Below are 24,005 nucleotides of genomic sequence, written 5' to 3' on the forward strand. Positions count from 1 at the left end.
CAAGAAGTCTGGAGAGCCTGCCCATGCAGCCAGCGGCACTAGATACAAAAACCAAGTCCCTAACAGACCTGCTTGCTCTGTGTCACAGGACCTCCTCCCACCGCAGGGTCTCCCCTTGCCACCCTCTCAGCTCCAGCGCCCCTGGCCTTCTTGCTGTTCCTGAAACGTGCCAGACTTGTAATCCCACTTCAGTTCCTTCTCCCTCAAGTGGCCCCATCCCATCTTAGCCCACGAGCCAATTTTTCAAGGAGATTTCCTTGAATACCTGTATAAGATAGTCCCTCCCACCTTTATCTTATTTCTTTCGATTGCATTATAGCTGGTGAGAAAAATGCATTCTTGATAGGTTTACTTCTTTATTATGTACCTCCTCTACCCCACAGAATAGAAGCCCCATGAACCAGACCTTGGACTGGCCTGGTCCCCACTCTATCCTAGAGCACAGAGCTTGGCCTGTAGATGGTGTTCAATAATAAGATGAATTAATGATATCTCCAGACCAGATCACTTTTCTGGGATGAAATGGAAAACAAACAAACCAACATCAATCTGCTGCAAAAGTGTGTGATATTGGGGCACCTGGCTGGTTCCATCGTTGCAGCATGTAACTCTTGATCTCAAGGTCATGAGTTCAAGCCCCATGCTGGGTGTAGAGCTTGCCTTAAAAAAATGCTGTGAGATTAAAAATGCCTGATAGAGATAAGCTACCTTTATGTCTTTCCACCTGCCATGTCCTACAGTGCTTCTCCTTCTTCATCATCCTCATCCTCTAAGAGTGATTGCACTTTAGGGGGCTTGAGAAGGAAAAAAGAATGGGAGGAGGTTGTGTCCTATCTCTAATAGCAATGATGCCTGTGAGCTCCAGGCTGTGCTGTGTGTATAGTGTACAGCACTCGCATCATGGTGCCCATTTTACAGATGAAGACTCTGAGTCTCTCATGAAAGTTGAGGGACCTTCAAGGTTCCTGAACTAGGAGAGGGTGGAGTTGAGGTTATACTCTCACCATTGCACTGGAAGTTCTGTGCTCTAAGAAGCATGTTCCTTACCCCTCATGCAAGGCTCTGTAAGAATAAATGAAGTAACAATCAACTTACCTGACAAAATTTCCTAGTATTTTCTAAATAACCGCTGTATTGGGAGAATTCACATACCATAGAGTTTACCCTTTTTCAAGTATACAAGTCAGTGGTTTTTAGTACATTCACAGAATTGTGCAACCATCGCCATTACCCTTTCAGAGAATTTTCACCACTTTCCCCCCAAAACCCATGCTTATTGGCAACCACTCCTGTCTACCCCCACCCCCACCCCCACCCCAGACCTAGGCAACCACTGCTCTGTTTTATGCCTCTTTGGATTTTTCTCTTCCGGACATTTCTTGTAAATGGAATTATGCAATGTGTGGTCTTTTATGACTGGCTTCTTTTACTCAGCTGAATATTGTCAAGGCTCACGCATGCTGGACTGTGCGTCAGTACGTCATTCCTGTTGATGGCTGGATAATATTCCGTCCTGTGGGTAGACCACGTTGTTTATCCATTCACCAGTTGGTGGATTTTGGCTTGTTTCCACCTTCTCACTATTGAGGATAATGCTGCTGTGAGCATTCCTGTGCAAATTTTTGTCCAGACATACTCTCTTGGGTAAATCCCTAGATGTGTTATTGCTGAGCCATATGGTACTAACCCCATGCTTAACATTTGGAGGGCTTGCCAAAGTGTGTTCCAAAGCAGCCACACCGTGTTATGTCCCTACCAGTAGGGTATGAGGCTTATAACACACGAGGGATTCTAGGTACTCCCATTGTTACTGTCGAAATAGACAGTCGTCTGACTCTCTGCTGAGGCTGGCTTCCTTAGGCAAGGATCCCTCCTGAATTTTGAGGTTCCACAAGGCAAGAATCCCCAGCATGAGCTTTATCTCTGTTTTATTGTCTCTCCTCTTCACCTGCCTCCTTCCTTTCCTTCCTGCCATAAGCCCTACCTCTCCCCTGGCTCTGTCACCCCTCCATGTCTCACCTGTGACCCTCGTCACACACAGTGGGGAAGCTGGAGGCCCCCATGGGGCCAGAGATGAGGCCAGGTCTTGTGACAATAGCCATGCACACAGGCTAGGTCCAGACTAGAGCAGAGCAGCCACATAGCTCACTTCCTAGGGGACCTTTGAACTTGGCAGTGGAAACTCTTGAGGCAGCAGGCCAAGGATCCCATGGGAATTACTGAAAATGTATACCTTTGGTGGGGGTGCACTGGAGTGGCTCAGTCAGTTAAATGTTTGCTCAGGTCATGATCTCAAGATTGAGCTCTACGTGGAGCTCCCCACTCAGGGGGAGTCTGCTTTTCCTCATTCTCTCTCTCTCTCTCTCTCTAATAATTAAATAAATCTTTTTAAAGATTTTATTTATTTATTCATGAGAGACACAGAGAGAGAGGCAGACACATAGGCAGAGGGAGAAGCAGGCTCCGTGCAGGGAGCCCGATGTGGGACTTGATCCCAGGACTCCAGGATCACGCCCTGAGCTGAAGGCAAGTGCTTTAACTGCCGAGCTACCCAGGTGTCCCTAAATAAAATTTCAAAAAAAGAAAACATATACTTTAAAAAAAAATCGAAATTACTAAGATTTCCATTGTTAAAAGCTTGGAACATTTTCTGTGTACATTTGTAATATTCTGAAGCTGTGTGTTTGTTGGCTAGGAGAAGTGGGGAAGTAGGAGAGAGAGCAGTCCATTTCCACATCTCCACTGGGGTATCTCAGCAAGGTCACAGTAGGGTCCAAAGCCGAAAATCGTGGAGAAATGTCAGCCCTCGAGTGGCTGAGATGGAGAACATGTGATTGAGGGAGTCCTTGTCCCTGATAATGGTCTGCTCTGTCTCTGGGGAACGAATGCTGCCTCTTCCAGGAAGTCCTTGGATCCTACTCCTCAAAATACTTTCTCGAAAATGAGACTGCATTCAAAGGCTATGCGCTCTCTCTCTTGCTGAACAGGCCCCACTCAGGGATGGATGCTTGGTGTACAGAACTCACCTACATGACACACATTACCTGTTTTCCTCTTTGAAAAGTTTGCAGTGAGAATCCAGGACCCAGATGAGTGAGTGGAAGAAATTCAGGCAGTGGAAGAAGCCGCCCGGGAGACTCCATGATAGCTTATTGCTGCAGAGTCAGTAAAGGAAATATAATCAGAGCCTATACAAGAAAAGCCGTGCACTAAGTGCCAACGTGACCTTACTACAAAGTCCCTCAATCCAGTACAAGTCCAAGGATGGACCAGACATCAGTAACTTTGTGATTCAAACTACATCATGGTAACCTTAGAGATTTGGTTAATGGTAGCCCCGGATACCAGGTGCCTATGTCCTGTGGGTCTAGGTGGTTCTGGGGGGTCAACAGCACCAGAAGAAGGTGGTCCTGGGTTTCTAGGTAAAGATAGCCCTGGGTTTTTAGATGAAAGTGGCCCAGACTAATGCTAACCTCTGATCCCAGGTTTATAAGCCTTGAAGGGTGTAGCTCTAGGCTTTAGTAGCCCTGGCTAATTGGGTGCTTCTGATCCTGTGGCATTAGTGACAGAGGCCCCATGGTTCTAGATGCTGGCAGTCTCTGGTACTAGGTGACCAACAAGTCTGTGAGCATTGGTCAGAGCTAGTCAGAGAAGAAGGGAAAAGGAGCTAAACTGGAATTGCCCTCCCCCGTCCCGGCTCCTGAGGGACAGCTCCTGAGCCTGCATGGTTAAAAGCCCTGGGCTGCAGCCACCTCTGAGCTAAGCTATCTGGAAGCACTTTGAAAGGGACAGGCACAGCACACAAGTTAGTTATTACAAGTCACTGACGGGGCGGGACTGGGGGGATCCCAGCCAGCAGCCTCCACACTGACCGGTGGCTGAACCCAAGCTGGGCTCCCTGCCCTGGAAGCAGGGCGATGCCTGGGGATGGGTGGCCTCATGTCCTCTCAGCCTGGCCCCATGGGAGCCTAAGGCCACCTCCCCCAGTGGGCTCTGTTGAGGTGTAGGAAGGGGCCACTGCCGAGGACAGTGGGATCCAGCAGGTCTGGGCAGGTCTGCTCTGCCGAGGCCGGGCCCTCTCCTGGGTGGCTGGGGCACCCCAGAGCGGGCAGGCAAGCACGTCCCAAGCACAGGCCCCTGCCCGGGAGGCCCGGCTAATGACCCCGTGCATTCCGGCCTGCATGGGCTGGGGAATTGGCTGAGGGCAGACCCATTAGCTGGAATTCTCCCAATGCTCACACATCAGAGTGGAGGGGGTGGGGGGGAGAAGTGAAAAGTTGAAAAAGAGCTAATTATCGCTTTTATCAGAGCGGGTGGGTTGATGGGTCCTGCCCGAGGGCAGTTGGGGCTGCATTAAAGATTAAACACCAGGTAGGGGGGAGCAGCGCTTGTCATTCCACAGGAGGGAGGCGGGCAGGCCGCCCTATGGAGACCTGGTGGCAGGCGGCAGCCTTAGATCTGTCAGGCGAGCCCTCTGTCCCAGGGCCCACCATGGCCACATTCCACCAGGGGACCCCCGCAGCGCCCAGCACTTCCGCCCCACCACTGTGGGGAGGGCAGCTGAGGTCCGCATCTCTCCCTCGAGGGATGAGGGGTCGGGGCAAGCCTAATTATCCAATTGGTAGGTTTCCTGGCACCTGTCTTCGGGGGACTTAAATGATCCCTGCACATCACCCAGTGACCTTATGTGTAGAACCTACTTTGGAATTGTAGGAGACCTGGCAAGGATTCAAGGTCAGAGAGTCTGATCTTCCTTGTTACTGCAGAGCAAGAGCCCAAGGCCCAGAGGAGGAAACCATCACATTGCTGGATGGTTAATCCCATGAGGTTGTAAATCCTGGGAGGGTGTGGGCTGCATCTTCAATTCTCCTTTTTTCACCTAAAGGAAATGGAGGGATTAGCTTCAAGTCGTCAAGGCCAGGGTGACTTCCCTAAGCCATTGCAACCCAACAGTGCTTTGGAGACACTGGGTGTTCAGTGAATGTTTGTTTGTTGTGTGGATGATGAAAAGGCCGCACCTAAGAAGCGTGATGGTCATTTGGAGCATTCTCCAAATCTTGGGAGCTAATTCACTGGCCATGAAGGATGAATGTAGGTGACTATTATGGTCTTGAGTTACTAGAACAAACCAAAGCAGGGGTCAGAGGGCGTTGCTGAGTGCCACAGGCAGGCTGACTACAGGCCAATGGCGTCAAGGCAGCCAGCTGTGCTAGTCTTCATTGGTGGTGTCCACTAAGACATCTCCTCCACTGCCACGAAGCCCCTGGAAGCATGGTGTCCACTCTCTGGCCCCTCTAGGGACCCAGAGCCCTGTATGGCCAGCATTTGCCCTTGCCGGGAAAGATAAATTAGGCTCGTTGCTTCTTTCTTTTCTCCCAGCCTCTAAAAATCAGAGCCTTTCTGGTTTGGTATCTTCAGGCTTCGAACCTCAACTCAGAACTTGGTCCTGTTCTCACCCCTCCCCATGGTAAACAATAATTTACTTGTTATTCAGACCTCCTGAAGCTTCTGCCAGTTAGGCAGCCCTCAACCCTTGTGGAATAAATATTTGTTGAAGGAGGGAGAAATGGAAGAAGGAAAGACGAAAGGGAGAAGAGGAAGAACTTTTGCAGGAATGGAGGTGGATAAGAGCCAGGGCTTGCTCCCAAGGAGCTCACAGTCCAGTGGGGGAGAGGGAGAGAGAGAGAGAGAGAGAGAGAGAGAGAGAGAGAGAGAGAGAGAGAGAGAGAGAGATGGTTGCACAGGTGCCCACAATGCAAGGCAATGAGTGCGAGTGAACGTAAAGGGAAAAACGGATGGTAGGAGCTCCCAGGAAGGCATGATTCACTCGGGACCAGTGGGAAGCTTTCTATAAGCTGAGTCTTTATGGTGGAGCAGGACTGAGTAAGGTGGACACAGGGAGGAAAGGCATTCTGAGCAGGATTGGCATGAGGAGAGGCTCTGAGTGGAAACATGTGGCCACATGCAGGGGGAGTGGAAGTGGCTCGGCTGGCTGGGGCATGGGACACCTGCGCGGGGCCTGGAGCTACGGGCTGAGATGATGGGGAAAGGCTGAGGGGCACACCTGGGGCTGACAGCCAAGGTTTCAAGCAGGAGTGTGACAAGTCCAGCCTATAAGAAGTGTAAAGAAGGACTTGGAAACTCTGAAGACTGGCATTCACTTTCACTAGAAACAGAGACCATTCCATTTGGAGCCAAGAAAGTTCTGAGCTGCCTGAGGCCCTGCAGAGAGTGAGCCTTTGGCCATCCTGAGTAGAGCACAAAAAAGGACCAGGACCTAGTGACAGGGTATGACCAGGACGTAGGTGACGACATGGCAGCCAGAAGGCTTTTGGGCTGGGTGGTATGGGAGGCATTTCATTTTCTCCCTGACACTCTCAACAAACTGACATCCTCTCTACTGAATGGGTGGACTGGGGCCCAGGCGAGATCCCCCTGACTTGGGTACCCTCTCAAGTTTCCTCTTGGAAACTTCTCCACTCTCAGGCAGCACAGAGCAAGGCTGGGACCAGTGCAGAGGATGGGGTAAGCGATGATTCTCCCATTAGAGTCATCTCTGCACCCCGCTCTGCACCCCTGGGCTCTGCAGACCTCACTTTGAGTTCTGGCTCGCCACCTTCCACCTGTAGCCCATGCAAGGAGCTCACCTCTCTGAGCCTTGGTTTCCTTGTCTGCAAAAGGGGATGATTAAGTCTTGGTCTCCCCTGGGAACTCCTAGGGGTGCTCAACAAATGAATAATAGTCACGGAAGACACTTTGTAAATAGGAACGTCCTACACAAAGATTAGATGTGATTTTTACTTGAGTCCACAGAGTAGGGAAGACCCAGATGTGGGATGTCCGGGTTCTGCACCCATAACCTTTGTCAGGGCTGGGACTAGCCAAGGAGAGCCTCTGAGAGCTGCAGGGCCCCGCTCCCCAGCACCCTTCATTAGATGCTCTCCAAGGGAGACAAAACCCTTTTCCCCCTTCCTAACTGTATGACTGGAGAGCCTATCTCAGGGAGCTGTTATGGGAACTAAGGAAGTCAAGGCCTACCGAGGCCATGGTGGGGCCAGGCACCGAAGTGGCCATTTGCTTGTCTTGCTCCCTTGCTGGCATGCGATCCTCTCGCAGCCCCCTGCTCCCACTCTTGTCTCTTCCTGAGGAACCCTGTGGCTGGCAAGACCCCTGGAGGTGAGGGCTGAGCAGGGCTGAGCAGGGCTGAGGACAGAGTGGCCAGGAGCCTCTCAGGGCCAGAATTCCGGGACCCCAGGACTTCTCTTGGACAGAGTGCCCAAGACATAGTCCCCAATGGACCCTGTCTGTCCTGGGACACTGAGCTGAGTGTTCTAGCCCCCGCCCCCTGGGACAAGGAGGCCAAGATTCCAAGCCCCCCAGATCCCTGGTCTCTGGCTCACAGCCCACAGAGGGGCCACTCCTCCTGGTCCCCACCCCCCACTGCAGCCCCATCTCTGAGACAGGAACCCACCTGGAGAACTCACAGACCCGCATTCCTTCCCCCGAAGCTTCCTCCAGCTGGGCAGCCCTTGTCCCTTGTGGAGCACTTTAGGCAGAGCTGGGAAACCACAAAAATTTTAAGCTGAGATGAAGGAACGTAATGGGCTCTAATCTGAGCTGACAGCAGCATTATTAGCTGGCCAAGGGCCTTAGGAGCAGTGGGTTAATAGGGAAGCACGGGGACACAGTGGGAGGGGGGACGGTGGGGGGGACGGGGACAGAGACACAGGACCCACAGGGGATGAGGCAAGGCTTCGGGGATGGAGGCTCGGGCAGGGCCAAAGCAGTGGTGTGAGGGCGAGCCCAGGAACCTGGGAGGCCAAGTGTTAGAGTCCTAGCGGTGGTAGCAATTATAATAGCAGCTGGGGCTGCTTGAGAGCCGACAGTGTGCAGGGCCTGCTCTAAGCTCCTGTATTAATGAGTGGAATCCTCACGATGCAGGTGTTCGCGGTGTAGGGGTTAGCACATCCCCACGTTTCAGATGCTGTAGAAATTATGGCACAGAGCAGTGTCTCAATAAAGATTGCTCATCCCGTCCGCAAGGCTGGGATCTGTTGCTTCAAGAGATCTTCCTCTGCTCTCTAAAGGTCAAAAGTCAAAGGCCTCCCTGGGCAGTCAATAAGATGCAACTATCACACCGAGGGCTGTGTGGAGCTCCTCCCTCCAGGGTTGGGAAGGAAAGAAAAGACATGTTCTCATACCTAACCACACAGGCAAGGCTGCTGGGGGTCAGGTGAGTGCCAGGGAGGGGGGCGGGCAGGAACACAGAGGTCAGAGGTCTGAATTAAGCTTTAGGAGTCAGAGATCAGAGGTCCATTTAGCCAGCCCAGGGGCTGGAGGTCGTGACCACTGACAGCTGGCTGGACCCCGCCAAGGCCATGATGAAGCTATGTGCTTACAGGACTCCTCCTTTCTTCCAAGAAGCAGAGAAGAGACCATGGTCACCAGCACAGCTTCCTCATGGCTCACTAGCTCACAGCTTGCCTGGGGTCAGGGCTCTTCCCTGCTGGCCCCCAGCCCAGGGTGACATGCTGGACCCCCTCCCGAGGGAGGGAAGCACTTCCTGTCAGGCTGAGGCTGTCACACCCCAGAGGTCCTGATTCCAAAAGGAACACCTCTCAGTGAGCTGTGCACCCCCACCCCATCCTGCATGTAGATGTACTCAACTCCTGACCATCGGCCTCCCTGGAAATCAGATTTTCAAAATTTTATTGTTGTGATCACAGGTTCTAAGTCTAGAACACAGATCAGGTTTTCGTTGTGCTTAGTGGGCTTTACCAAGTGGGAGGAAATGGTTTTCTTCCTGTTGCAGAGAAGGGCTGAGCAGACAAGTAGAGAGAATCTGAGAGCTCCCACGTCTCAGATTCTCTCTGCTTTAGGGCCAGGAAGTGGCCTAGAGGCCACCCGAGGTCAAAGCCTGCCCATGCGACCTCCCGAATGTGACCTCATGAAGGTTACTTAACCTTTGCATGCCTCAGCTTCCTCATCTGTGAAATGGGGGTGGTAATTACAGAACCTCGCTCCTGCTGGGGTGGTCGTGAGGCTGAGAAGCTAGTGCACCATCAGTGCTGACCACACTGGTTTTCATTGCTGCGCTATACATTGTCCTGGGCCTGCAGCCAGGAGGGGATCCTGTCCCTTCCCAGTGTGGGGAGGTTTCTTGGTCTATGATGTGAAATGAAACGACCCAGGCAGCCGTCTTCTGCATCAGAGGTCCAGGGTTGTTCTGGTCCTGTGTTCCAGAGAGAAGAGAGAGGAGCCAAGCACCCCTCCCCCAGAACAAGGCACCCTCCGCTGGGGCCTCCTCTGTCTTCCTGCACCCAGGGCTGGGCCCACATGGACAATAAAACGCCACAGCAGTCCCAAGATCGCCTGTCGCCAAGGGACTCCCAGAGGCCCCGGAACATCTTGGAGGGTGAGCAGCAACACGAGGACCCCCCTCTCCCTTGTCCCTGCTGACGGCAGCAGCAGTAATTGCAGGATTAATAGTAGTTGTGGCTGCTGTACATTAAGCACATCCCATGTGCCAGGCCCTTTTTAGAGCTACCCTCTGAGCCCTCGATGACACTGCACCCCTCCGTACCTCATAACCTTTCCCCTGGCACCTCCCTATCCTCCCCCTCAAGCTGCTAACCTGGCCCGGGCCTCACTAAGCTATAGGCTGAAGCTGGGCCTCCCCTTCTGCGGGAAGCCTTCTCTCTCTTCCCCAGGCCAGATCTACACCCTGCTAACCGCCCTCCAAGTCTTCCCTGAAGCACTCTGTACTCCTCCCTTGTCAACACTCATCGCACTTTATTTTCATTCTTTTTTATTTTGTTTCTTTTCAGTGGTAAGTAATGCATTCACATGGTTCACAATCCAAAAGCAACAGCAAGGAACACAGTGCAAAGCCTCCCTGCTCTCCCACCCCTGTTCCTCAGCCACCGAGTTCAGCTGCCTGGGGCGACCAGGGTTGTCAGTTTCATCACCCTGAATAGTGATGACTTGTTTATCTGTCTTCTGTCCTTTAGGAGCTGGGATGGCTCGGGCCTTGTTAACTGCTTCATCCCCAGGGCCCGGCACAGCGCCTGGCACATGTATATGGATGCAATCTGTCTATCTATGCTTCCATCTCTCTGTCTACCGATCTACTAATCACCTAGGGATACCCATATAGAGCTTTTTGTCCTGTGTGCTTGTTTTAATGAATGAGGTTCAGAGAAGAAAGGTAACATGGCTGCTTGGCTCACCCAGGACTCTGATTTTTTTTTTTTAATTTTATTTATTCATGAGAGACACAGAGAGAGAGGCAGAGACAGAGGCAGAGGGAGAAGCAGGCTCCCTGCAGGGAGCCCAATCCCAGGACCCTGGGATCACACCCTGAGCCTAAGGCAGATGCTCAACCACTGAGCTACCCAGGCGTCCCCGTTTAACAACTTTTAAAGACTACTTATCTTTCCTTCTTGGACATTTAAACATCCTCTGTGAAGTAGATCCTGATGTCATTTTTTTAACACTAATTTGTGATTGGAACATAAGTAGTACCCCTCAAGAAATGATCATAAGAGAAGAGCCATGTGTCAGGAAATAGAACGTCTCCCCACTTCAGAAGTCTTCCTGGTGCCAGCCCAATCCTGACCTCAATGTTGTGTTCAGGATGTTTTTGCTGCTACGCACCTTGGGGCTCAGTTTCCTCATCTGTAAAATGGGAACAGCCCATTAGGTCCGAAATTCTATGGATCTTTGATGTGTTCCCTATTATTACTCCATCCAGCTGGTACTGCTTTATGCCAGCACTAAAATGATATCATTTACATTTTCTGATAGCTATGATAGCTATGATAGCTTTTTGACTAAAGCTCGATACCAATGCAAGAAATGCACGAGGTGGGTCAGGACAGTTTTCTGTCTTGGGCCCTACACCAGCCAACCCAACCATGTTCTAGCTCTGGCCCAGGCCAAGGGTCAAGTACACACAGTTTTGGGTGCTCTGAAGCACTGGAGGGAGAAGCAGGGGAGAAGTTCACACTGGGAAGCAGGTGGAGGTGAGGGGTGAGGGCCCCCTTGGGGAGGGCAAGTTGGCCCATGCACTACCTTTATAAGGAGACCAGCAAGCTACTTTCCAGTTGATTGGTTCATTCTCAGTCCCAGGGCTGCAGAAAGCAGCTCTCATGGAAGCTCCAGCCTTGGCTTCTGCGCAGCCTTGTTACTGATGGTTGGGCAGCCAAAGTTCCTGGGAACTGGGAAGGTGAGGCATGAGGGAGTGAGTGGAAAGAAAAGGAGTAGAGAGAAGGCAGAGAGCATGGTCAGTGAGGAGCCAGAGTGTCCAGGAGGGACACGGCGCCTGCTGAAACAGAAAGCTTGCTCTGGTGGGAGGCTGCTAGGGTGAGAACAATATGGAGAGCAAGATTCATAGATTCATTTGTTCATTCATCTTTTCATTCATCCAATCAAGCAAATAATGTCAGTATTAAGGGCTATTTGCTAGTCATGGTATATGCAAAATGCTAAGAAAATGTAAATGAGGAAGCAAACAACTATTTGACGGGTTGCAGGAGTGGGGGAGTTAAGGGAGCAGGCAAATTTCACCGAAGATATTTAGGCCAAGCCATGAAGCAAGCCAAGAAACCAATCCCCAAGTCCTCCTCAAACCCTGTGGCCCATCTCTTCCCAGACCTCCAAATCCCAGTCTGGCTGGTACTCTCACTGGTTCTGAGTCCTAGGTCCACCACGTACTTGCTGTGTGACCTCAGGTAAATGATCTAACCTCTCTGAGCCTCAGTCTTCTCAGTTGTAAGGGAGGGATGGCACAAATTTGGAGGGTAGTCTTGCAATTCAAATAGGACAATGCATGAGAGGCACTCTGCAAGGTGCTTGGCACCTGCATAGAACATGCTCGAAATAATGTCCTGTTGATATTGTCAGTGTCAGTGGCGGCGGCTTCATTTCCCCAACTCTGGGCCTCTGTCTCTGGGCAGGAGAGGAAAGCCGAGGCTGTTCCCAGCATCTCCCATCCCTGGCCCCCGGCCTTTAGGGAAACATGAGAAGCAGAGCTGGAGGATCTAATGTGAGCCCCCCACGCCCCTTAATCCTTCCTGAACTTGGGCGGGGAGGGGGGGGTTAGGTGGGGGCAGCACTGCTGTAACACCTGCACGGCTCTGACATCTCCCGCCTCTGGGCAGAGAAAGCAATTTCAGAAATGACATGTTGCCAACAAGCAGAAATCAGCTTCTGAATTAAACTGTGTTGGCGTCAGGTGACCCCAGGCTTGGAGGGCTGGCTGCATGAAGACAGCTGAGATTAGGGCCTGTCAGCCACTGGAGGGGCTGCGCGGGAAGGGGTGCGGGGACCCGGGGGCTACCATTGGCCGCCCTGGACTTGTCCAGACGGGGGCAGGAATTTGGACTCTGGGTCAGGTTCTCCTGCGACTCTGACCGGCCTCCACCTCTCACCTGTCCACTCTGAACAGTGGGGGCGGGGTGGGGAGAGTCCGGCCCGGCTCCCCTGGGCCCGCTCCACCGTAACACATTAATGGGACCGAGAGAGCCAGGGAGGAATGTGGGCCTCACTGCCTCTGGGGACTAGAGGAGGGACTGCAGGAGAAAGGGGGGGGGGGCGGAGAGGGGATCAGACACCCCAGAGGCAGTCAGCCTCAGCTCTGCAGGTATGCAGGGAGGAGAGAGAGGGAGAGGGAAGAAGGAAGACCGAGCAAGAGGGAGGGGACACTAGCAACCACACTGAGCCCTTGCAGTTTCCCGATGCCATCGTCTCCCTGGCACCCTGGACTCTGCACGAGCTGTGTCCTGCACTTGGGACAAGAGGCATCTTGTTTAATGGCCAGCCCTGTCATGTATTATAGGGCTTTGGTCATGGCAGGGAACCTCTCTGAACCTGTTTCCTTATCTGTGCAATGCGGATCATGTTTGTATGTAGCCCTGGGGTTGGCATGGACAGGAGATGACCTGGGAAGGGCACCGGACTTCCAATGCCGTTAGGTGTCTCTCACAGAGCTTAGCACCCAGTGACCTATTTCCTTGCTTGTCTTCTTGTCCACAACCTCCCTGAAGCCTGTGCCTTAGTGTCGTCACCTTGGCACCCCAGCACATGCCTGGCACACAGGTGTGCTGGCTGAACAGTTACAGGAAGGGACACTGGATGAGAGATGGCTCAAAGTAGAGAATGAACGGAAGGGCAGCAGGTAGGTAGAGGACCCCACTCAGCTGCTCTCACTCCTGAATGTCCCCACCCCAATCACTGCTCATCCCTCTGGTCCTTTACAGCCTTTCTCCTGGGGGCAGGGCTTAGGCAGACTATGCTTGCTGGCCAGACAGTGACTATATCTCCCTGATTGGAAATCAGGCAGGTGAGATATTTCCACCTGTCTTTAGAAGTCAGTGGGGCATCGTAATTGACCTTGGGCCCTTCTCCGGAGCTCTAGGACTTGGGGTCACCATGGTCATGCTCCACAGATCCAGGAGTCCAGCGAAGAACAGAATGTGGCCTGTAGGGGTGAGGCTGAAGGGCCTCAGGGAGGCAGCGAAGTGGGAGTTGTCAGCACTGCAGAGCCTCTAAGGTGGGAGGCGGGCCTGGGAGGCCGGAACAAGGCCATCTCATGATTTCCAAGAGAGGAAATCTCTGTTCCCCACCCTCCCTGCCCCACCTCTGCTGCCTTACAGTCTCCCACCTGCTATAGGAACTCCACTGGGCGAGGGCACCACTCCTCATCCCCTGCTTGGAGCTGAGTCATCAGAGAAGACACCCAGAAATCTGGGAAGATTCCAAAGGCAGCGGGTGAGAGCTCAGATGTGAGAAAGGCCTGAGTTTGAATCCTGGCTCTGCCACCCACTCAGCCAATGACTGAAACTCCCCCGAACCTCCATTCCCTCATCTGTAAAATGGCGATAACAATTCTTGGGGCACCTGGATGGCTCCCTCCATTGGTTAAGTGTCTGACCAGCTCAGGGGCCTGGAATCAAGCCCCGGTTTGGCTCCCTGCTCTGCAGGGAGTCTGCTTCTCCCTCTCCCTCTTCTCGTGCTCTGTCCCTCCCTCAAATAAATAGAATCTGTTAAAAAAAAAGAAAAAGGGTAACAATTCTTACCCTGTAAGGTGGATTGTGAAGATTAAAAGGAATACCATGGAGATAAGGAAGAAGGGAAAGCTCTTCGGTATAGAAGAATGCCAACTAAAAACTAGGCAGGGAATGATGAAATTAGAAAACCATCATTTGTGATCAGTTCAGGCAAGGACATCAGTGGATGCTGGAGGTTTTGGGTAAAATGCTTATTGAGCAACCAGAGAGTCCCATAGTCTCAAAACATCACTCCGCAGACGAATCATGAATCACCAAGTGGAAATGGCCACTTCACGTCAGAAAGATATGGTGGAAACCACCTGAACCAAGTGATGAGATTCTGCATCACTGGCGATGTTGACAAACCAACATCCCATGGCTCTTGATGGCATGCATGGAGCAGGGCGCCCGTCACCCGAGGAGAATTCTGGCCAAAATGTCCAACCAGAATCTAGTCATAAGGAAACAATCAGGAAAAAAAAAAAATCTCAATTGAGAGACATTCTGCAAGACATCTGGCCTGAACTTTAAAATGTCAAAGGCATGGGGCACCTGGGTGGGTCAGTGGATGAGCATCTGCCTTTGGCTCAGATCATGATCCCAGGGTCCTGGGATCAAGTCCTGCATCGGGCCCCACAGGAGCCTGCTTCTCCTTCTGCCTATGTCTCTGCTCTCTGTGTGTGTATTTCTCATGAATAAATAAATAAATAAAATCTTTTTAAAAAATAAAATATCAAAGGCATGAAAACAAAAGCAGGAGACTATCCTAGATCACAGGGGGCTTGGAGAGGCATGACAATACGCAAGACCTGATCCTCAAGTGGATCCTGGATCAGGAAAAAAAAAGTTGGAAAGGACATTTTGAAGGACAACAACAGAAGTTTGAATAGAGTGTTTGTAGATAATATTGTGTCTTGGATGTGATGATGGCCTTGTGGTGCTTTTGGAGAATGCTCTTGTTCTTAGGAGACATGTAATAAAGTATTTAAGCGCCCTGGTGTCTGTAATGTTCTCACAAATGGTTCAACAAGATAAACATGTATGTATAGAAAGGAAAAGAGAAAGAGCACTTGTGGCTAAATGCCTTTAAAAAGGAAGACAGGCTCCTGGGTGGCTCAGATGGTTAAGTGTCTGCCTTCCACCCAGGTCATGATCCCAAGTTTCTGGGATCAAGCCCCAAAGCAGGCTCCCTGCTCAGTGGAGAGTCTGCTTCTGCTTCTCCCTCTCCGTCTGCCTCTCCCCTTTGCTCATTCTTTCTCTCTCTCTCAAATGAATAAATATTTTTTAAATAAAAAATAAATAAGATAAATAAAAAGGGATATGCCATAGATGAAGTACCCACGCAGTGATTGTCTCAGCAAGCACTGATCCCCAGGAAGAGATCCTCTCACTGAACAGCTGAGGGTAGAGAGGCCCCAGGGCCTGTTAGGGAACAGATTTATGGACAGGAGTAGATGGAGGGAGGCCAAAGGCCATGTAGAGTAGAAAGAATTTGGGGTTTGGAGGCAAAGACCCAGGTTATGCGATATTTGGCCTTCAGTGAGTTTTTTAAACATTTTGTGCCTCAGTTCCCCTATCTGTTAAAAGGGAAGAAAAGTGCCTGCCTTGTGAAGTTCAAGTGAGAGCAGGTAAGAAGTCCCTTGGAACACCGGAGCCCGCTGCGTGGACTCTTCAGTCACTGCTCAGAACCAACTGACCCCCAGGCCTGAGGAACACGTTAGGGCAGGCTTGCCGGTGGAATTACATAGGTGCCCTCACGATTGGACTGGACTACCCTCTGCCTCCCTCTCCGGGGACCTGGGCTGGAGAGCTAGGGCAGGGCAGCTGCCAAGCCCTCTCTGCCGCTCTCTGTTCAATAAGGGGCCTCCTTCCCAATCACACCTCCAGGAGCCATGCTGGTAAAGGGGATGCACTTCCCTAAGCATGCTGGGAAGGCAGTAAGGCCAGAGAAGGAACTCTGGGGCTGACTTGTCAAAGGGCACAAACCATCACAGCAGTGCTTCTCATTTCTCCTATTTGGCCCTAAATCCCTAAAGGCTCCTGCTTTGCATTATCTTGCCTCCACCCCAACCTGCATGCTGGCCACGGGATGAGGATGCTAGAAACACTTATCAACTCGAGGAGCGGACCCAGGCTCCAGCTGGTCTGACTTAGCATGTAACCTCAGATGGGTTACCTCCTTCCCCTAGGCCTCCATTTACCCAGGATCCATTAAAGGCAGTGATCCATTCCTGCCCTGTCTATAGATGAGAGGAAGCAGCAGTCCAGAGAGGGAACTAGCCATACTTTGAAGGCCAGAAGATCTGTGCTCAAATCCTGATGTCTTTGTTTCCTAGCGGCATTCGAGAGCCTTCACTGGTTGTGTCCAACATGCAGGGTTATTGCAACAAATCAAGACAGAGTACAAACAACTGATACAGAATTTATTGGTTTATTGTGTCTCTCCCCCACTAGAGTGTCAGCCCTGTGAGTCAGGGACTTGATTTTGCCCACTGCTGTACCCCAGTACCCAGAGAGGTGCCTGGAGTTCAGCCCGGGCTTCCTAAGTCATCACTGATTGAATGGATGGACATAACAGGTACTTGATATATGATAGCTCCCACTGGAATTCCAAAACGTGCTGAGACAAAAAACACTTGAAGTTCATGGCTGTTGAGAGAGGAAACTCTGGAAATAAGAAATAATCTTCGGGGCTGGCATGGGTCTGTTTGTGGGCCTGTCTGCCAGGTCATGAAGGACACAGGGACACTGGGCTTATCTGGACAGGGGGAGGTACACGATGTGCTCACGAGAGCCAGGCAGGAACATCCAGGAGTGAGGCGGACTGAGGTGGGGGCACTTGACAAACTGGGGACCCTCCACACGGCCTAACAGGGCTCCCTCCCTGTAGCTGACTGTGGCAAGGTGGGAAGACAAGCTCCGTTTGCCAGCATGACTGATTTTAGAAGGCAAGTCAGAAATCCAATGGAAAGCAATTCATTTTTAAGAGAAAAACACAAATGAGAGCAAATGAGATGAAACCCATCTGCAGGCTGGGAGGGGCCGTGTGATGTAGTTGCCCAATCCTCTCCTGCAGCCCCCAAGTGGCTTCCACGAGGTCCTTGTCTCTCCAGGCCTCTCAGGCATTTCCCAGCTCCTGAGACACAGGACTCTGCTTGGAAAAACGCTGACGTGCTATCCAGATCCGAAAGGCCAGGGTCACGCACAGCCAGAGACACAGCCACTTCCCTGGGCTCCATCGGCTCAGGGCAAGTCCGCTCCCATAGCGAGCGGCCCATGCAGAATTTCCATACTCCTTGGATGGACCTCCTCAGTGTGACTTTAGGGACATCCCTCCCTCTCTGGGCCACATCTGTAAACTGGGCATGAGCCCCTCCCCCACAACACGCATGCACGCGACACACACACACACACACACACTCTTCTGGGGATAAAGGGAAATCAAACGGGATTCAAGGGACAAGAGTTTCTGAAAACCGAAAGTGCTTTACAAATGCAAAGAGTGGGCATCTTTGTTGTCATTATTATTATGAGCAAGATAGTTTTGCTAGAGCAGAAGAGGGGGCCTGGGACCCAGAAGAACAGAGAATTTACAAAACCTCCACAAGGACAGTCTGGATCAAGCCCAGCAGGCCTCATGCACAGAGGAGAAGTGTTCTCATCAGCGCCAAGAGAGGCTGGTTGCAAGAACCTGTGAGACACCCCAGCCCCCTGGTGAGCAGCTCAGGGGTGACCCCCGGGTCTGGCCAAGCTGTGTCTCCCCAGACAGCTGGCTTCTGACAGAACACACAGCCCCCGCAGGTGCTGCCCATGAAATATAGAAACTATATAAATATTATACATAAATATTTTCTCATATATCTTAGCTATATAAATTATTTTCTTTTGCCCTAAAAATTATATATGTGAGGTAGACCAAAAATATACCCTGTGAGCATTTCCCTTAAAGCTGTAGAGTGAGGGGCCCCAGCAGGGTTGATGTGGACCTTTGGGGGCACCCGGAATAGAAAGAGATGGAGCAAGGAAGGAGAGAAAAGGCTAGGCAGGGAGGACCTCCCCCACAGGCCGAGGCACTCTCAGAGCCCACACCTCGTGTCATTGGCCTAGGTTGTTGGGGTTGGTGGCCCACCATGGCCTCAGTCCCTCAGAGTCTGCCTTTATCCTCTTGCAACCCCAACACTGCCAGGCATGGAGCTGGGGATGCAGATGGCGTGTGGGTGGATCAGGTCCCTTTTTCCTGCCAGGGAGGCCTCTGGTCCCTTATGCCGAGGGCTGGGGCAAGGTAGAGGCAGAGTTGGGGCCTCAGATGGATTGGGCTGGCAAAGAAAAAGTCTCTATGCGGTGGGGGGGCGGGGAGTGGAAGAAACTATAAAACCAGCCCACTCTCCTTTTTTGCTCTTCTTGACAAGATGTGGGCTGGCTACCTGGGTCAGCAGGGTCAGTCCATTGAGGGCATCTCAGGTAAGTTTGGCTTCTCATCAGAACTTCTGTAGCCAGAGATCCTTCCAGCATCTCATGAGCTGCCCTGACCCACCCCAGCCAGGACAGCTCCTCGCCCTTGGAGGTCCCAGGGAGCCCAGGGCTTCTTCCTGGGCTTGCACTGGTTGTTTCTGAGCAGACAGCCAATTCTGAAATTTCTGTTGAGCAGAGGTTCAGCAACTCTGGATTCAGAGGAAGCTGACAGAGGGCGCGGCAGGGCCGGCAAAGCAGCCGAGGGTTTCCCGAAGGAGGCCACTTCCTCCTGGCTGGCACTGGGCCCTGCTCTGGGGAAACACTCTGCTTCCAGCAGAGTGACCCCTGCAAGGACTTGGTTCTGAACCAGAGAGGGTGTGCTGCTAAAATGTGAACCCTCAACCTGGCAGGTCCAAGGAGCACGTGTGTGTGTGTGTGTGTGTGTGTGTGTGTGTGTGTATACCAGTTACTTCCTCTTTCTCCCACACAGGGCCTTGGTAGGTAGCACTGGAAATGTCCACAGGATCAGAGGAAATTAGCAAAGTCACGTCTATTCCTCAGGTAAGAGCCAAAGTGGGGGCTATTCGTAAGTGAAGGGGGCCCCCAAGGAGCCAGGCTTAGCAAAGACTTTCCCACGCCTGTAACTCCAGGGTAAAACCTTAATTAGATGAGTAGCTATAAGAGGAGAAATGTAACCAGAATCAGACCTCTTCTGTGTCATGAATGTCAGCTGTGTTGGGGCCTCACGGCACAGGTGGACCACCACCACAGGGACCTGACCATACCAGGCCTGCAGGGAAGATGAGAAACTGAGCTCCCGGCGTCCCTGCCTTGAACCAAAGGCTGTCACTCTCTCCTGGGCTGAGAGTAAAGGTTCCACATCCAGAAAACAGGGATGGGTCACTGTCTCTCTGTGCAGCCTCCGTGCACTATCTGCGCCCCACCTGGGGACCGGCTCTCCCTACCACCTCGCATCCACTGGTGCTCTTACGGAGCAGGGCTGGGCGGGTATGGCTAATGCAGCTCTCAAGGAAAGAATGAGGCCTCCGTGAGTATTTTAAACACCAAACCAAGGACACAGGGCTCCAGGGCACGGATCTGACTTGGTTCCACTCAAGCCCAGAATGCTTTCCTTTCTGCAAACAAACAGCTCCTACTACCTAGCCTTTCTCCCTCCCACTAGCACAGCAAAGCCACGGGGGGTGGGGTTGTGCGGCCCCCAGGGCTCACTGTGACCTGAGCAGACAGGGATTGACCCATCCCTGTCAGGCTCAGGCTCCAGCCTTTGCGTCCAGCTGACACTGCCTCCCAGTGCCCTGCTGGCTCATAGGCTCACCTCCCAGCGTCTTACTGGCTCTAGGCCACTAACCCGAAGAATTGAGATAGCAGGATGTCCCTCCCCGCCCACTGCCCCCCAAAAAACCCTCAGTCCTATCCTCCTCTTGGTCTCCCTTATTCCCCCCACATCCTTTCCTACTCTGTTTTCCTGCTCCAACAAGGCTGGGGACTCTCAGTTCTGATCCCTCTGAACCTCTCTCTGCTGAGTGTAGAGGGACGGAAAGGCTGCTGAGGCCTGGTGGAGAGAGGAGTGCGTGCACACTGGCTCGTATGTCGGTGAGTGCGTGCATGCTGTGTGTTCCTGCCTGGAGGGGCCTCAAGGTGGCCGAGCACTGCGGGGTCCTGGCAGTGCCCCCTGGCACACCAGGCAGCAGGCCTAGTGCTTGCAGGTATACACGAGCTCCTCCTGCACGCACTGCTGGCACTCAACGTAGCAGCACCACTGCACCTGGCAGTGGCAGGAGAAGGCCACCAGGCGGCTCTGGGTGTCATAGCCCCGCCCGCAGCACAGGCTGCTGCAGCTGGCCTCCCGAGAACACACCCTGCCCGCTGTGCCTGGCGAGTACTTGCTGGGCCGGCAGAAACTGGGCGAGTCTTCCATGTAGACCAGGTCCCCAGGCCGTGGGGCCAGGCCTTTGGCGGGGCTGCCAGGCCGGACAGGTGCCCACAGCTCCAGGCGGCCCAAGGCCTCGTTGGTAGCACTGGACACCTTGACAGCTGAGTCATAGCGCAGCTTTAGTGCCTGGCCTGTCTCTCGGAACGGGGAGAGCTGCTTCCAGCAGGTGCGCACGGCGCAGGAGCCTGAAACACCGTGGCACTTACATGTGGTCCTGAGGCCACTCTTCACTGCCTGCGAGGAGAGAAAATGCAGGTGTGGTCAGGGGCCCATCCCCAGAGCATAGACCATGGCAGGATGTGGTAGCAGGATGGGCAAGAGACACCAGAAGGGGGCAAATAGGACCCAAGCTAACCCATGTGCCACTTTGGTGCAAATTAGCTCAAGGCCATGCTTCCGCTGGGCCAATGTGCACACCTTGGGCCAGATCTCGGCCCCTGCTCCTTCCCTTGGCCCAGAGTGCTTGCAGAGTAGAAAGCTGAGCACAGCAGCCCTGGTTTATACCAACTCAGCAGTGAGGACACAGAAGCCAGTCCTAAAGACTTGCAACCCTGGCCTCTTCCAGCTTCTCATCCCACTAGACCTAGATACCTTTCACCCTCCCGTCCTCCCACTACTGTGTGCCTCCGCTAAGCCCCTTCCCTCCTCTGGGCCTCCTCCGTCTCTCCATCTGTAACATGGAGGAAGTGGAGGTGTTGCACCAGGTCAAAGGTCAATGTAGTTTTCAAACTACATGGGCTTCTCAGACATCAGGAAAGCCAGTCCCTGGAATGGAGACCCTTCTCCAAACACGCTGCTGCCTCATGAGGGCCCAGTCCCCAGCCTGGCTCTCTCCTGCTGCCTAGCCCATGGTGGTGTCCAGGACCCTTCCCTACTTCCTGGCACCTGGTAGTGGCATGCTGGTGGAAGAAATGGGGTTCTTCCTGGGACAGCTGCGTGCGTGTTGGGGGCAGGGCCGATGCTGGCCTCCCATTGACCTTGCTGCCCACTCCTGCACCCTGGCTGGGGCAGGGCTTTGAGGCCTTCAGGCAACACACTCACCTTGATGCCCATGTGGGTATTGTGAGCATCCACCCGTGCCCTCAGGTCTTTGCTTCCTCTCTTGGGCCCCAGGAAGTTGCTCAGGAACTTGGTGCTGTACTTGAGGTTGTCGCCGCACACGCCCCACTGCCAGGCCTGCCGGCTCTCCAGGCCCGGAGAGTCATCACAGGTGCAGCGCTCCATGCGCCCGGCACTGCAGGCCCGGGCCAGCGTGTGGGTGAGGGCGGCCGAGGACACTGCATACAGGAAGGCTGTCTCCTTGAAACCTGGGCCGGGCATGGGGAGGGGGGCAGTTATCCAGGAGGGAGGAGGAGACTGGGCTCAGAGGCTGCCCTTCACCCACTGAGAGCAGAAGAGGATGATGGGGGCGCTGTGATGAGCCAGACAAGGATCATGTGGACCTCAGGACATGGCCCTGGGCAGCCTCCTATCACCTGCCCCTTAGGCTCAGGCTGCAAGCTGCGGTTTAGACGGAACTGTCAAACGCACTATGGAGTTTATGCCCAGGTTCCCAGGGCAGCGGACAGGGGTTACTGCCTTTAGTGGGCAGATGAGGACACTAAGGTGCAAAGACAAGTGACTCGGGCCCCTGGTGAGGAGCAGAGCTGAGGCTAAACCACTGATCTCGACTCCAAGTCAGTGTGCAGGCAAATGGACTGACCCATTTCTGAGGCCCCTGATCCCCTGATCCTCTGTGGGCTTCCTGTGCTTCATAAGTCCTCTTAAATGTCACTCTCTCCTACCTACTTGTGCAGTAGACCTAATGACCTATTGACCTAATGAGTAACTTTGGGTCTCCTGCATGACTTGTTCCAGACGGATCATCCCACCCCCTTCCAGGACCATCGCTACTCTTGTACTCTTGGGGCGTGCTCACCCGACCTATTCTCCGGGGTACCTGGCATAGCATCAGCTCCATCCTAGACCCTCCCCAGCTGTGGAGAGCAGCTGGCCTACAAGGGGGCTGGCTCCTTCTATATGTCATCACTGCCTTTCAGTAAAAGTCCCTTGCTACTTGGTGACAGAGTCACATGCTGACCTGTCTCCCCCGGAGGCTGTATGCTCTCCAGGGGCACACGGGATCTTCTTGTTCAGCCCTGTGCCTCCAGCATCCAGCACCGTGGCTGGCTCGCTGCAAGCCTCACCAGAGGCTTAGTGAATGAGGTGTGGAGGGATACAGGAGGAGGGAAGAAGGTGGAGTGAGAATGGAAGGGAAGGGGGGAATTATGGGCCAATGGTGTGATGAACAAAGTCACAGGGCATGAGTGAACACAAGAATTTGACCCATCTCAGGGTATTTGGCCAACTACTGCCTGCCTTCCATCCTTATACGCTCTTCCACTTTGTTTGGCGTGCATACGTGTGTGCCTGTGTTCCTGTGTGTGCGCTGGAGACTGAGGGAGTGGGACTGGGGGACCACCCATCTCATCTGTGGGCTCCTCCATGATCCAGGAATGGGCTGTGCCTCCTCCTTCTCTGTGTCTCTCTCGCTCTTCTGTACCACCTCCCCCCAAACCAAGGGAGAACCCAAACCCAAGACTCTTCTCACCAGGACCATGCTAGGTTTGCAAAGGCAGCATGGCCTGGGCCCAGAGGCCAGGGGAACAGGAAAGCTGACTCCCTCCAGCCCTCCTACCCCCAGCCCTTCTCTTTCTCCAGCCCTCCTCTCCCAGCCCTCCTCCCTACCTCTCTTGAGCAGGCCTGTCCTCCCCTCCAGGCTGCAGTTCCAACGCTCATGTCGGAACTGGAACTGGCACTCCAGCAGGCTGAGGTGAGCAGCGTCCTGCAGGGTCTCGGCCAGGCCGGGCTCCCTCCGGCAGAGCTGCTTCTGCCGGCGGGACAGCTTCAGCAGGTCACACTGCTTCAGGTGGGCCCCACCCTGTGCTGGGGCCGTGGCGGTGCCCAGCCCTGGGAAGGGGGTCAGGACCTCCCGCCCAGTCAGGCTAGAGAGAGCAAGAGAGTGAGACAGTGACCCTGAGGGTCTGATGGAGGAAGAGGGCAGGTAGGACCTGGGGCAAGCAAGGGGAAGGGGACCATCTGGGAGCTTCATTTATTCCCTGCTGGGAGACGGGCCAGCCCCATGGGGTTATGTGCCCACTTTACAGAGTAGGAAACCAAAGTACTTGTAACAAGGTCTAGTGTCCAAGTTTTCCAGGTGCCAAAGTCTCTACACTTCTCACCTGTTCTATTTCTCAACCTTGCCCAATCATAAAAATCATCTGGGTGCTTATTAAAAATATAGATGCCCAGGATCCACATTTGGCGATTCTGATCTTATTGGTCTGGAGTGCAGCTGGGGATCTGTATTCACCACATACCTTGGGTAGCTCCTATGGTGGGGGAAGTCTGGAAAGTACTGCCTGTAGGTAGTATTGGCTGCTGCCTGGAGCGGAGAGCCACGCTGCTCAGAGGGGGCAGGGAGACAGATGGAGATGTTGGGCAAACACTCAGCAACTTCCCTGACATCCCCCTCTCCCTTCTGTTATACTGCTGCCCAAATAATCCCA

General features: G+C 53.1%; 1 protein-coding gene across 1 annotated transcript; it reads right to left on the bottom strand.

The window, feature by feature from the left end:
* Nucleotides 1–16,453: 16,453 nt before the first annotated feature.
* Nucleotides 16,454–23,629, bottom strand: WNT9B (Wnt family member 9B). Its single transcript, XM_038546094.1, has 3 exons — nucleotides 23,185–23,629; nucleotides 21,499–21,764; nucleotides 16,454–20,691 (listed from the first exon to the last, which is right to left on the bottom strand). The coding sequence occupies exons 1-3, from the start codon at nucleotides 23,546–23,548 to the stop codon at nucleotides 20,218–20,220; spliced, it is 1,104 nt and encodes a 367-aa protein (XP_038402022.1). The 5' UTR covers nucleotides 23,549–23,629; the 3' UTR covers nucleotides 16,454–20,217.
* Nucleotides 23,630–24,005: the final 376 nt, after the last annotated feature.

This window comes from Canis lupus, chromosome 9 (assembly GCF_011100685.1).
Source record: "Canis lupus familiaris isolate Mischka breed German Shepherd chromosome 9, alternate assembly UU_Cfam_GSD_1.0, whole genome shotgun sequence".
NCBI lineage: Eukaryota > Metazoa > Chordata > Mammalia > Carnivora > Canidae > Canis > Canis lupus.